The sequence below is a fragment of the Vanessa tameamea genome, chromosome 28, assembly GCF_037043105.1.
Source record: "Vanessa tameamea isolate UH-Manoa-2023 chromosome 28, ilVanTame1 primary haplotype, whole genome shotgun sequence".
NCBI lineage: Eukaryota > Metazoa > Arthropoda > Insecta > Lepidoptera > Nymphalidae > Vanessa > Vanessa tameamea.
The window spans coordinates 55,347-70,898 of NC_087336.1; the positions used below are offsets into that span (position 1 = coordinate 55,347).

Genomic DNA, 15,552 nt, shown 5'->3' on the forward strand with positions numbered 1-15,552 from the left:
CCGTACTTTCAGGCCCAGGTGTTGCTCATGTAAACAATAACCCTTTAATTGGAAATATTTTCGGTATGTTAGGTAAATGATCGTTTTAGTATTTAAGTTATTATTATTTTTAAATTAATAAATTATTGAGTATGCTGTATCTTTTTTGCCTTTTGTAAATTACCTCGACCCAAGATTTAAAAGTTTTTACCAACAATCAGTATGGACCTCTCACAGCTCTTATAAATAATATGTCACCGCTTTGTTATAGTAGTCTTTAATATTATTTAAAGTTAGGTTAATCACTTAACTGAAGACAGCTCGGGATTAAAGCTGAATGCTTTGTACGCAGAGATTTTATTATTTCGTAAGCTCACCGTGCGTAATTTAATGTGGATGGAGATGAAGCCAATATGTTTATCGTGTATAACGAACTACTCCTTAAATAAAACAAAAGACGGAACTGTTGTCAATTATTTTTAGTAATAGCGATTGCATGATACAATCATAAGAAAGTGGTTATTGATATAGGTACATTTCTGAGATATGTCTAAGAAATGTATGTATATCAAACATTTGATGTATATTTTTTTTTTTGTAGTTGATACTAAATAAAACAATGTAACTTAAATAAAAACAGTTTATTACATAAATGTCTAACAATAATAACAATACTTAATAATAGAAACCTTTTGGGAAGCCGTTGCACCCACAACCACAAGGCTCGAACGGTAACGCTTCCACGTTGAAACTGACGCATGGCATAGTTGTCGGCATGTAACCGAAATTACATGTTAATTGAGCTGGAATAGCGGGTGGGATTAGTACCTCAGCGGCGACAGGTGCATATGGCCCAGTTGGGGCAATAATTTCCTTTACGTTACCAAAGTAATTGGGACAATAGGGATTAGCCGTGATAACCTCTGGTATATAACCCGGATTGAAAGGACCAACAGAAGAAATAAATTCTGAGATACCACCAAAGAACGGTGAAAATTGGGAAGGAGTAACTACTTCGGTTACTCCACCGTAATTAGGTAAATAATTAGGCATGTATGACGTGGGAGTGAGTACCTCAGTTACTCCACTAAAACAGCCTGGTGTGAAGGGCGAGACTATCTCCGTCAGACCTCCATAGAAGTTCGGTGTGCATGGATTTGAATTTATAATTTCAGTCACACCTCCAATACATCCAGGATTAAAAGCGGACACTGGTGTAATGACTTCTGTGAAACGATCACAATAATTATTCGTGAACGGATTTTGTGTAAAAACTTCAGTTACGCCACTAAAAAAGTTAGAGCCACATGTCGGTGTAACAACTTCTGTAAAACCACCAAACACGTTATTTAACGGGAATTGTTGTACACATGGTGTTGTTGAAATTACTTCAGTAAGACCCCCGTATATATTAGGATTCAGTGTTGCTATATTATTGAAGCCGATATTAGGAGTAATAATTTCTGTAACCCCACAGGGCGTTGCTGCGATTGTTTCAGTGTATCCGTTATAGCAATTTGGAATGAAAGTTTCAGTGACGCCGTAAGGATTCGAGCAGAAAGTTTCTGTAATACCTCCATAGCAAGTGGGCGTTATGGTTTCGATTAAAGGAACGCAAGGAGGTATAACTTCGATAGGTGTAGGGCAAGGCGCAACGACATCAACTACGGGAGAACACAATGGACCAAATCTTTCAAGAATCGGTGCGAATGTGTTCAGTAATGAATTCGGAGCGATTTTCGATAGCTTAGACTCGATGAGGTCGCTCACTATTAATAACTGTAAAGCATTCGCTAAAGCGTTTGACACGGAGTTATCGACTACAGTCGTAGAGACCACTGGTGACGTCATGACTTGCGGTGCAGTTAAATAAGGTCCATTGGTAAGTAGCTGTGGACTCGTCACGATGGGATTTGGTCCACAGCCCCCACAGTATTGTGAATTAACCTGAAATTATAAAAAAAGATACAATACAATTGAGAATATTTTGTTATTTTGCCCACGGCAACCACCAAATAGCAACCAGGTCAGATTGAACTATACTAGACTGTTAATAACAGAGCGGGTAGTATAATCTGTTCCAATGTTTATAGTCATCTTAGAAAATATGTAAAAGTCTATATCGGATGAAATTTATCCAAACACCTATTTTTATATATAAGATTATAACATTCTTAGTATCTTATTATTTAGTTTCAATTTAATTTTCTACCATTTAGCGTCCAGTAAAGTTTTAATTTGCTTTATAAATTTCATGAAATGGTCCAGAGAGCACTTTGAACTTTTCTTCTATTAAAGCTGTGCCCGGGGAATACGCTTTTTATTCAGATAAATGTCTCTTGCAGTTCTCGGAATGAAATGTACATTTTTAAACTTGCTCCCGAAGCTATAATCACGATTTAAAGTAACATTCATAATAAATGCGAACGAACGTAGAAAAATATTTAGAATATGAATCTTTTTCTTTCTAAACAACGGACAAGTCCCGTCAATTCGAAAATTTGGTAACTACTTAAATCTAAATAATTTTCATACAATATTTTATCTTTAAGGCGTTTATTTTAAAAAGTATCCTCTGAGATTCAAGTTATCTTTAGTGTCCGCTTTGTCGAAATTGCTACAACATTACATTTTAACAAAAAGAACCAAAATAATAAAAATCTTGATGCATTTTAATCTGAATGTCAAGAACCTTAGGCTACATGTACATAAGAGTACTTTCCGTCATTTATATAATTAGAGTAATGAGCCCTCCTGATTTTACCCTCGGTTACTAACGGTCAACGGCCTTCCCTGCTTAACAAACCACGAGACTATATATCCGCCAGCTTTCTCACAAGCCACCAACGATTCATTGACAGATAATATTAAATTATAACAAAAAACGTCAACGCCATGAAAATAAATTTTAAATAAAATTGGAGTCCAAAAATATTTAATCCCGATTCATTCCCCCTAGGGATGGTATTTTTCCTTCAAATTGAAATGGGACCAAATGGAAAGTAAATCTTCTTCAACAAAAAACGATTTCTCAAATGAATTAATAAATGACAGAAAAACGAATTGAGAACCTTCGTTTTTAAAGTTAAAACACTTAACAATTCCTTAATGGGTCGACCTTGGATTTGATCCCCGGAATTTTCATTCATAAGTTTTATTCCAGTTTGTTATTACATACTTTGCTTTATTCGACTCCACACAAACGGTTCTACATTACTGAGCACAATAAACGCTGTCGATATGAGTGATTCTTCTAATTAAGATCTATCTTAATAATTTCGTGCAGGTCTACGACAGACCCGATCGAAACCTATCCACAATTATACATTGTGTATCCGCCTATTCGGACAATCGAGATATTTCGACATTAAATCCATGAAGTTCAATGACATGGCAGTCCATGTATGGTGCGTTCAGAAAGTGTGTTCAAAATAATAATTTCGCGCTCGGCAGATTCGATTGTAACTTATCCACGATAAAATATAGATTGTTCAAAAATAATAATACCGAGTGAATAAAACATACAACATTTACCCGTGCGAAGCCGGGTTCTCGTCTAGTATATAAATAAATACCAACATACCTGACAAAATGTCACGAGGCAGGTGAAAACTAAAATTATGTATTCCATTGTAGTTTTAAAAGTGATACAAATGACACAGTGATACCGTTTATAAAGGTTAAAGTGCGCAACGCCTCGATACTGGTATTGCGTAAAAAGATGGATGTGAAATTCGGTAAATATGAAATAAGTTTATCGTTACAATATTTCCATAAATGTTAAAGATTACATTAGTGATATGTTTACTTGGCGGCAGGGCTTTGTGCAAGCCCGTCGAGGATGGGTGTCTATAGTACCGCTGTGTTCCGATTTGAATGTGAATGAGCCAGTGTATCTACCAAACGGCGCATTGACGTTGTAAGGAATGATTAATATTTCTTACAGTTTCAATTCTGATCAACTGACTGATTATAATTCTCATACCAGTGGTGGTAACCTTTGGACATATGAACTCCATAACAGTCAGAGCAGAGGAAGTATTAGCTAACATTGACATTGATTAACTGTTATATTATATTTGATACATAATAAAATCTACTGTTATTGGACTGCAAGCCCCGGGTAGTGAATACAAAGTTAAAACAGCATCGACAGCTCTCCGTGAGCAACACTATTGATTACGGCAATACTATTGATACTATCGATAGTATCGATAGTTTTGGACTATCGATAGTATTGCTCACGGGGAGTTATCGATACTATCGATAGTATTGACACGTGACAATACTATCGATATACACCGATATGCAACACTAAGTTAAAAATTAAATGTCAAACTGTCAAGATTTATTCCGTAGCAGCCCGAAGTTTGAAAGCTGTCTGTCTGTATGATATGTTAATACACCCAGGACTTTGCACGTAACATCCTGCGTCTGAAAATCTCCAGTCGGCCGCCTCATTGAACGTGAGACAATTGAAGTTGCAGCTGCACTTGCATATATTTGAGCGGAGTGATATCTGCGCAGTTGGCTTCACATCATTGAGAACAGCTGTGACCGAAATCGGTCAGGAAGATTTATCAAATAAATAGGCGGCTGAAGAGCCGAGATGGCTCAGTGGTTAGAACGCGTGCATCTTAACCGATGATTTCGGGTTCAAACCCAGGCAAGCACCACTGAATTTTCATGAGTTTACTTACACTTAATTTGTGTTTATAATTCATCTCAGGAAAACATCGTGAGGAAACCTGCATGTGTCCAATTTCAACGAAATTCTGCCACATGTGTATTCCGCCAACCCGCATTGCAGCAGCGTGGTAAAATATGCTCCATGGCTTGTCCTCAAAGGGAGAGGAGGCCTTTAGCCCAGCAGTGAGAAATTTACAGGCTGCTAATGCTGAATTATTACATTGACAATAATAGGTGCCCGTTAAGCTTACACCCACGACACACGTAGGTTTAGAGATACAATCAAAACGTCACCCGTACAATCCCTTGCTCGACAACGTAAGCTCATAGACAGATGGCACATGGTACTCACAGCGGCTTAGTTGAACGCTGTTTAACGATTGGGATAGAAAGAGAGAAACTCTCTTTCTATCCCAATCGTTTTATCATTTGAAAGAAGAAGACGAAGAATCGCTTAATTAAATGAAATCGCTCTTTATACAACAATTATACATTTTGACATGTACTCAACATTGGCAATTAAATTTTCATAACTTATATTATAAATACGGAAATGAATTTAGTAATCATGTTTTTCTTTGTATAAATACGTTGTCGAGATTTAAGAAAAGGGCAACGGACATCCCCCCCCCACTCCATTCCGTTCTGTGGGCGGCATCGTGTGTTACAAATTATTTTCTCATTAGTAACGTTAATCATCAGATTTTTGCCAAAGTTAATTAATGTCAGTTTCTTGTACAGAAGATAATTGTAAATCTTATACGTTTTGTGTCCATTTCTACCATTATTATGGTACAATTATTTTCTTCCTCTAATTAAGGTATATCGCGTAACAACAAGTCGAAACAGGGAATTTATTCAATTCCCTGTTTCGACTCGGACTCGTTCTGTTAGAACTTACGCTTCATACGAAAATGAGAAATGAAATGCTGCTTTATTAAAATACGTTTTCAGTATTAAATAAAAAAAACTATTTGATAAATTAAACAGTAATACTTTAATTAACATTTGAATAATAACATTAAATACATTTCAATAAATATTTAAATTATCGACTAGATAACACACAACTTCAAAAGAAATCCATGGAGAATAAGTCTCTATTCAAATCTGCCGCCAATATTGCGGCGTACGGACTTTGGAAATCTTTTTTGGACAAATAAGACGAGGTGATGGCGTCCGACAGCGGAACGCTGTTTGCGATGGCATCGTATGGTGACATCAGGTTGGTACCGGATCTAGAAAACGGTGAAGCTGAGTGCGAGCCTAACGAACCCATTCCTATAATACCCTTAGACATCACATCGTTGCCAAAATTTGAGGAACCTAAAAATTTGGAGTTCGGCATTTGAAATGGTACTTCATGATCTTGGACGTTTAGTTTATTTAAAGGTAATCCCATTTCTAAAGGTATAGCCAGGTGATTCGGTTCAGGGGGCGGGTTGTTTATAATATTATTAACAATTAAAAGCTGCAAAGCGATAGCTAAATTATTAAGCACGTGAGAGTCCAAGTTTCCTGAACATTTGTTTGGTATTTCTAAATTATTTGGTGCTGGAATAGTCTTGATACTTGGTACAACTGGTGTTCTCGGTGGATTGACGACTTGTAGCAAAACTGGTTCAGATTTCTTGTACACAGGATGAGCGTAGTTCGGTGGATAGTTTTGGTGGTACGCACGTTCTGTTACGTAAGGCTTTTGGGAAATTTGCGGTGATTCTCTTGTGATGTAAGGACTCAGAGAATATGGCAAACCATATGACGCCATAACCTAAAAAAAAACCGTTAATGCAATTTGTAAATTGATCATGAACACAATCATTAATTTAAAAAAAGAACCGTTCGGAAATTATTTCAGCAACAGATTATAATATTTCTTAAATTATAAACAAACATAATATTACTCAATGAAATATGTATCAATACCTTAATAATCAGGAATTGCGTTAGACAAACTTGAAATAGTCGTGTAGTCATATCACTTATTTTCTATGAGAATAATGTTAAAATGCTATGATTTGTTAGTACATTAGCTCATATAAGTTCTGATTTATCTGAATATCTTATCGAGCACGTCTTGAGATCGTTATATCGGCGTTTGAACGTTTCGCGTTATCTCTTTCGATATTAAATATTGTTTCATAATAAATTATGCGTAAGCGATTTCGTAAAGCACTGCCTAAGTATGACGTCATTCCAAAAGAAACGTAATTATATTTAATTCCTAGCTTTGCCATCCCTCCTCCCCCTCCTAATAATATGTGTAGTAAGCAGTTGTTTTCAATAATTCTTATCATTTAAAATCCTTCTGTTAGAATTACTTTAACTTCAATAACATGCAAGCTACTATCCCTAAATGGGGGATGTTTTAACCCTAAATGGGGGTTGATTTCTAAAGATACATTATTAGTACTCGTCCACACCATCTATAGAGCATGCATTTTAAATTTCAATTCTCTTACTTCAAAAACACAGGAATTTAATACAAACTTCCAAACCCCGTTTTACCCCCTCAGGAGTGGAGTTTTGTAAAATCCGTTCTTAGCGAATGTCTACACCATATAAAGAACCTACCTGCCAATTACCGATTTCAAGTTTGTAGGTTTTATAGCTTCTGAGATTTCGTGTTTAATCAGTGAGTGGTATTTATATATCGACTATATATATATATATATAGATAAAATAAATGAGAAGGTATAATATTAATGAATATTTCGTAATAAATAATTTGAATAATATTATCAATATGACGATGAGTTTCCTTTAAGGAAAGGACTAAATTCTGAATTTGTTGCCCTTTGTCCTCAGCAGTGTCTACATTTCGAACCGATGACAGCTTAACATTTAATTTAATTATGTACAATGAATGCCTTCTCTAAGATCCTATTTGAATAACGAATATTCTGATTTTGTTATGTATTTGCTAATTAACATTGAAACATAGAATTGAAACCTTGGGCCGGGGTGTTCCTTTGGTAGAGAAATAGTCAAGACATTCTTCGCACCAATGCCCCACCATTCTTGGGAGCAAAGTTGTTATGTTTCTCTTGGCTGCAGTTACCCTGACTCACTCTACCTTCAACAATACTAAGGATTGCTGTTTGACTGTATTAATAAATAGATTAAGATTCAGGCAAAACTTCTAAAAGTAAAGTCTATAGATATGTCAAACTCCAGAGAATACCCATCTCAATTAGCAATAAAAGAAATCTGCTTTTTTATTGCTAATTGAGATGTTTCCGTTGAGGCTACTGTGTCCGAAATCGGTCAGTAGGACATCGTTACATAATTTGTATCCAGAGCAATGAAATATAACCCAAACGATACAAAAGACTTCCAATATCCACGCGAACAAAGTAAAAATAGTAGTTGAAAATACAAATAAAACTCGCAAAACATTTGTACAACATGCTCGCAACGTCGCGACACGTTGGACCCAATATCAGAAGTAATGAAGGTTTCAGGTTGTACAGTTTTGTAAATGCGAGTCGTGTCAAAATATAAAATGAGTACCATTTGGAACGGAACAACTGATTGGTTCCATTAAAGCAACTTATTGGGGTCTGCAGTTGAAATCGACGTTATTTTACAAAAAACATTTATTACCCGATTATACAGGGTTAATGTCTCGTATGGGACAATGTATACGCTTTTACAGCAGGATCCCATTCAAAATGTTGTATTCATTAAAAATATTATTTTGTATAATTATATTTATAAAAGAAACATGAAGATTATGCTTGCCGAGGAAGTTATCTAACTTTAAAGCGAGTGAAACTGCGAAACACAGCCATTACCAAGACCTTCTCGAAAATGCATTGTAACTTCTGGTATAAGATTTATGTATATTGGTTTAGCAGATTTTTTATCTTAGCATTACAAAAAACCTCTCCTGATTTATTACGTACATAGATTAATATTGTATACTCCTATTTATTGCATTAAGGATGTTTGGTTTGACAAGATTTCACCTCAAATAAAAATGAATATAACTTTTTATATTATAATGTTATTATTTTGTAATAGAGGTAGGCTGACGCGCAAATGGGCCACTTGATGGTGATAAAACTCGAAGCGTCATTGAATATTGATAGACATAGATCCTGGTTTAATATAAGCAGTCATAGGTCAGAATTCTAGAGACACACGTCCGGTATAGTGGATGAAGGCACCGCACGTCCCTTATGAAAGCAATTTCATTTTGAAGTGGTATCGTCTCGAGCTCGTCAGCTACAGGGAGAAATGTAAAACGTGGAGCGTCCAATCCGAAATGATATTCGGGGGCAATGGAAGCGACGTGACGCGAATCATCAACAATATCATATTCATATTGTTCTACGTGTGCTTTGTTTGCTTTCTGCTTAGACGGTCTAGCGCTCTATTTATCTACAGATCCTGGTGTGAGGTGTATTTGTACTAGCCCATGTAGTGTAAGAGTAGAATTTAAGGGAATATAATATCATAGAATTAATTTTAACTTGAACACACACGAGTAACAAAAATATTCCTGAGTTTTAACCCAGAATCTTTCAGGATTGAGGAGTATAAGCAAGATTTTTTTTATATAGGACCAGCAAATGGGCCACCTGACGGTAAGTGGTCACCGCTGACCATATACAATGGCGCTGCAAGAAATATTAATCATTCCTTACATCGCCAATGCGCCATCAAAACTTAGGAACTAAGATGTTATGTCCCTTGTGACATGGCTCAAACCGTAACACAACGATACTGCTGGGTACTTCTGTTTGGCGGTAGAATATCTGATGAGTGGATGGTACCTACCCAGACGGTTTGCACAAAGCTCAACCACCAAGTAAAGCAAAACAAGTCAGTCATAAGTCCTCTTGGCTCATATAGTTAGATTTTGATTAAAAAAGATATAATTTTACTAAGTATGTATCTGAATAAACGTGACAAAGGTAAGATACTAGGAAAACCAACGGCTTGCTTGAAACTGCTGTCATCGGCGTTTTCACAATTGTATTGACATGTACAGACGAACACTGACATCAGCGTAATCCATTGCGTAACTCGAACAGCTGATCGAGGCAGGTATTTGAGCTAACTTATAATCCCTGGTTCAATCTCGCTTATGACGCTTTAGTCCAAGCCTTAGTTATTGTAGTCAAACGTAAAAAAAATACTGTTTTGATAACGATAATACCCTTGGGTCCTTGAATAATAATATCATATTTTTTTTGTTTAATAAGCAACCCTTTGCCCTAAGGCAAGGTGGCTTGCAATTTCAGATATGTTTTTAACCATTATTATAATATCTAGGTTGAAATAAATTGGTTACCGACTTATTCGATATCAAATAAATGAACAGTTGGTACACAAGAATCTTGGAGATTGTTTTATTGTTGCATACTTTTACGTAAAAAAATGTAATGAATATAAAAACTTAAATAAAAAAGTATAGTTTTTAAAATGTAATTTAATTTAACGTTATCGACCATTCAAAATGTAGATTCTACCGAAAAGAACCGGCAAGAAACTCAGTAATTAGTCTCTTCCGACACGTCAGTTACATAGATACTTAAAGACAATTCTACCTATCTTGCATGGAATCAACGAAAGCTAACTCCTCGCTATAAATGTGTTCTGGCAAAGCTAGAAATTCGATTAGCCAAACTCTCGTCGTTAAAAAAATTATTAAACAAAAGACTCTTTATATCAAAATAAATTTATTAACAATAATAAAATAAATATACAATATTAATTAATCAATAAATGTAATTATAAGTGGGCAGCCCCACGAAATCTAAGGGGTAGTTGTCGCAGGGGCCCGGCAGGGTGCTGCTCAGGAGATTACTTACTACCAAAAGCTGCAAGGCATTAGCTAAGCTGTTGGCTACACTGCTGTCTTGGATCACAGTGGGGGCGTATCCAAAGCCCTCCTGTATAATAGGTCCCGGCATGAGAGGCCCAGGACAGAGGGGCCCGGGCACAGTCGGTAGAAGGGGTAACCCTTGCTCACGCAGTAACAGCTGGTTCGGGAGGAGACCTTCGACTACAGTTTGTCCACACCCGACTCGATTCACGCATTGACTTAAAGCATTCTGAAATAAAACGTTGTATTGTTTAAGTGAAAGCTAAGAAGCAGGCTGTTAAATAAGACATTGCCGTTTCAATAATGTAAAGCGAGGTGAGGTAAATCTATTTAATTACATCATTGTATTTCCTTTAAATTAATGCAATGAACCTTATTTGAATCGTCAATATTTGAACTCTACTCTTTGTACGCTTTATGCTTCAAACGAAACGAAATAGCAAGAATCTCGCACAGTTACTGTTTTAATATTAATCAGATTTACAATAAGGTTAGTAATCACAATTGTAACTGTTCTTGTTCAGTCCTGCTTTGTAACCCGAGCTTAAATACAAGAATCTTTAACTAAAAAGTATTAATGCAATCGGTAATAAGATATAATTATTAATTGTACTTGAATTAATATTTTATTTGTAATGTAAAAACAGTTTAAATAACGACATACCACAATCAGTCTTTGTCACGTAGTTATTAAAAAATAACATCACAACTATTTACATACCTACAATTCAATATTTTATACTTATGATATAAATTAATTGAATCAATAGTTTTATTATATTGAAATATAATTTAACCTTTTTAATGTCATATGTAATATACCTGCATCACAATCGACGAGATGCCGAGCAGTAAAACGAGACGAGCGGCCATTTTGTGAAAGACGTGGGCGTTATTACAAATGTCGGAACTTAATGATCGATAAAATGATATAGAATTATTTATATCTAATTTTTATCAGTTGTTTTCGCAATGTTTATTTTTTTATTTAAATAAAAAACATTTGGAAATTATAATATCACGTTTTTTTATTATCTATATCGATATTCTATTATGAAATATTATAAATGATAAAAAAATTAATAATTTTGAAATATATACTTTGGAAAAAATATTAAATAATAAATTATTATTATAGATAACTTATTTTAAGCTAATCATACTCGTGTTTAATTTAAAACTAATTAAAAAATATTATTTACAGGATGTCATGAACTGACGCGTGGACTTATACGAAGGGATGAATGTTACTTTATAATCTTATACGTATATTTCATATGAATACATAATGTATTGTTATATATTAACTTGGCGCCGCTTATTTATTATATATTCTACCACAAAACAGCAATACTCAGTATTGTTATGTTCCGGTCTGATCGGTGAGTGAGCCAGTGTAGCTACAGGTACAAGGGACCTAAAATCTTAGTTCCCAAGGTTGGTTAGGCATTGGAAAGGTTAGGGATGGTCTGATATTTCTTATTGTGTCAATGTCTACGTGCAGTTATGACTACATGCCATCAGGTGACCCATTTGCAAGCCTGCCAGCCATATTTAGTTAAGAACATATTTATATCGGACAGTATTTAACCTCGAACGCTCTATTCAATTCCAAGCGCTGCCATGCGCTCTCGCGTGGGTGTCTAAATAATCATTATTACCCCTTATGTAAGCTCCGAGCCAACAGCAGAGGCGTCGGAGGAAACGATATTTAATCCTAATCCTATGTTAGAAGAAGCAAAAGATAGTGACTCAATAGTCAAGTTAAAATTTGTCTTAAAAAGTCTTAAATTAATAAATACTTATACCATTCGATAGCAATTGTGATTTCGACTAAAAAATGGCCCTTAAGGATTAGACTATACGATTGTAGATTTGTAATACCACATGGCTCAGTATTTGACGTGGTAAGTGGTCACTTGTAAAACCTATGACAAATCAAATCAAATCAAATCAGAATATTCTTTATTCGAGTGGGCTCATAAAAGCTTTTGAATGGTCACGTTATAATGTTGAATTAAATGTGTAACACTGGTTCGAAAAGTAGATTATACCGAGAAGAACCGACAAGAAACTCAGTAGTTACTCTTTGCCATCATCATTCACTTTACAATCAATATACTACATAGGATACATTTACAATAAATATTTATATACATTGACTAGACATTTTACTTATTATAATATTAAAGCAGCGAATTATTTAGTACACGCGCCACGCACATACGAGGGATTAGGGTTCGCCGGTGGAGATCGGACATGACGGCTTAAGAGAGGGTCACGCTATCACAGCGTTCAAGTAGGCTTAACCCAAGGCGCGCCAATTATACAAGTTTCACATCAAAAGCCAGTATTTTTCCAGGTAACAAATACCTAAATCATATATACCTTACTTATATAAAACCATTCTGGTTTAACATTATGAGTAGCGGCTTAAATCGTACCTCCCTTTAACGACTTAGCTCGAGTAGAGTTAAGTAATTATCGTCGAGATACTTGTCCTAATTGTTCTTTTATGGTATGGGTAGGCGGACGAACAAATAGGCCATCTTATGGTCACCAATAGACATTTGTTCCTGGGGGCACAACGATGTTATGTCCCTTTTTCATGAAGTAATACTGCCTTACTCACCATTCAAACCGGAAGAAAACAACACAAAATGTTGCTGTTTAACGGTTGAGTTCATGAGTGAGAGGTACCAACTCAGATGGGCTTACAGAAAGCCCTCCTACCTACTAAAAGTGTCGCCTAAACTCGGAGGGTGTAGGACTGGAAGATGGTTGTCCAGCTCAATCTCCCGTCCGGCTATATCACAACTTCTCCCATGCACGTAGGACTGAAGAAGAGTATATCCCAATCTTTATATGTCCAACTGTGTAATTAATAGGAACTTGGTTAGACATTTTTTCACACCTTCAGTTACAAGAGAAGTTTTGCCATCGGTATTGATAGGAGTACGTTTGACAGTTTTCTTTTGCCTTTAATTCCTTTCCAGTGAATAAAGCTGCTATCGTCCACTTTAGAGCGGCCCTTTGGTAATAGTAATCGACACCCTTCACCTTAAGCAAGGAGTATCTTTTTCTCTAGGCAATGGTTTGAAGTAATTTGTGTCGCTTTCGTATTTTATGTCTGTGACGTAATTAGGTCATTAACACCCGACACTTCGTGGCCATTGCACCGCATTAGGCTGGCTGTCTGCCGCAGCTCGTGTTTCGCTGACTGGTGCAAACTGAACCGCGGTGCCTCGGCGCCTGTTTACGTTGCCCGATAGCGACATTCTTACTAACGCAGCGTTTGTATTGTGTTAGTAACATAATTTTTATGTTTAATTCTGCAGATTTAGGTTCCGAAGTCTAAGCCTTATCTTTAATGATTAGTACGATTTTGTTTCTCACCGACATGATACCATTGAAATTGGTCTTTACCTTCATTTGTAATTATCATAAGTCACCAGAAGTTCGTACAAATAGTAAAATTATAGGACATCCCTGTTTCTACGCGTAATATGGAACTCGGACAACGAATGCGTCATCGAAAGTTATTCTTTTGCTGTAAAAATGTGGCCAAACTATTATCTCTTAACACAATAAAACAAAGCCTTTAGCATCCTTCCATTTGTCGGCAAATATCTTCTAAACTAAATGTTTTAGTTTTCGCCATTATTTAATTATATATAATACATTTATCATTATACTAGCTGTTACCCGCGGCTTTGCTCGCGTAGAATATGAATAATTGAATATATTTACAAATTAACATAAATATTACGTTAATGTAAGACCTCTACGTTGACATTGGTGTGTATTTCATGCTTCTAACTTCAAAAATGACGGACTTTCAGACTAACCTGCATACGAAATGTTAACCCAATTTCCCTCCTTAGGCGTAAAATATCCAGAAACACTTAAATGCGAATCAAGTCATTTTTAATCAGTATCTCAAAAATAAAGTTTCATGTATCTAACTTAAAAAATTACGAACTTCCATACAAACGTTCAACCCCTATTTCACCCCTTTACGGGTAGAATTTCCAAAATTCGCTCCTTAGTGGGTGTCATGATATGTTAGTTTATAAGTGTACAGCCTAAAATATAAGTTTTATGCTTCTAGTCCTAAAAATGACAATACTTTCAACATCTTACAACCTTTCATCCCCCTTTTCAACCCTTTACAGCATTTTTTTCCAAATAAAAAGTCTATGTCTATGTCCTTTCTCAGGCTCTAGACTATATGTGTACCAAATTTCATTTAAATCGCTCCAGTAGTTTTGGCGTGAAAGCGAGACAGACAGACAGAGTTACTTTCGCATTTATAATATTAAATATAGTATGGAAGTATGGTTTTTTTTTAAAATAAATATTGGACAACATCGATTACTCTGACCCTTATGTAAGTAGCTAAAGCACTTGTGTTATCGAAATCAGAAGTAATGACGGTACCACATACACCGAGACCCAACACAACATAGAAAACTAATGAACCTTTTCTACAACGACTCGGCCGGGAATCGAACCCGGGACCTCGGAGTGGCGTACCCATGAAAACCGGTGTACACACTACTCGACCACAGAGGTCATCAAAATTTGCAAACATATTTTCTGAGGTGTGTTTTCTGAATCATTTTAACGAAATGTGGTGACACGATTTTATTCAACTTTAACCTGCAAATCTAATTACAAACTAAAAATAAATGAAACCTAAAAGTAACTATTCAATTGAAACTAACCTACCGAATAAAGTGCGAGTCGGACTCGTGGACCGAGGGTTCCATATACATATTTATAGGTATGTAAATAGCTCATAGATCTACCAAAAGGGAACGATTCTTGAAGATATTTCCCTTTTTTCAAGTTTTTTAAATTTTCGAATGTAAGCAGAGCCCTGCTCCTAAGCAAAATGTACGCAGTGTGGGATCAATTTATATTGGTTTTTTATAAACAAAAAAAACACATGATTTTCAGTTTTTTTTTTTAGTTTATTGTGCTATAATAACTATATATATATGGAAAATGGTAAAAAATATATCCCGCTGAGTTTCTTTCGCCGG

The 15,552-nt window shown here is 35.6% G+C and overlaps 3 protein-coding genes across 3 annotated transcripts; all 3 read right to left on the reverse strand.

Annotated features, from left to right (window-relative positions):
- Positions 1-605: 605 nt before the first annotated feature.
- Positions 606-3,617, reverse strand: LOC135194236 (uncharacterized). The gene is made up of 2 exons (XM_064219494.1): positions 3,563-3,617; positions 606-1,926 (listed from the first exon to the last, which is right to left on the reverse strand). Exons 1-2 carry the CDS (start codon positions 3,608-3,610, stop codon positions 655-657), a joined length of 1,320 nt encoding a protein of 439 aa, XP_064075564.1. The 5' UTR covers positions 3,611-3,617; the 3' UTR covers positions 606-654.
- A 2,011-nt stretch (positions 3,618-5,628) lies between these two features.
- LOC135194256 (uncharacterized) lies at positions 5,629-6,704 on the reverse strand. Its single transcript, XM_064219549.1, has 2 exons — positions 6,595-6,704; positions 5,629-6,439 (listed from the first exon to the last, which is right to left on the reverse strand). The coding sequence occupies exons 1-2, from the start codon at positions 6,643-6,645 to the stop codon at positions 5,741-5,743; spliced, it is 750 nt and encodes a 249-aa protein (XP_064075619.1). The 5' UTR covers positions 6,646-6,704; the 3' UTR covers positions 5,629-5,740.
- Positions 6,705-10,337: 3,633 nt separating this feature from the next.
- On the reverse strand, positions 10,338-11,440 carry LOC135194251 (uncharacterized). Its single transcript, XM_064219537.1, has 2 exons — positions 11,327-11,440; positions 10,338-10,733 (listed from the first exon to the last, which is right to left on the reverse strand). The coding sequence occupies exons 1-2, from the start codon at positions 11,375-11,377 to the stop codon at positions 10,398-10,400; spliced, it is 387 nt and encodes a 128-aa protein (XP_064075607.1). The 5' UTR covers positions 11,378-11,440; the 3' UTR covers positions 10,338-10,397.
- Positions 11,441-15,552: the final 4,112 nt, after the last annotated feature.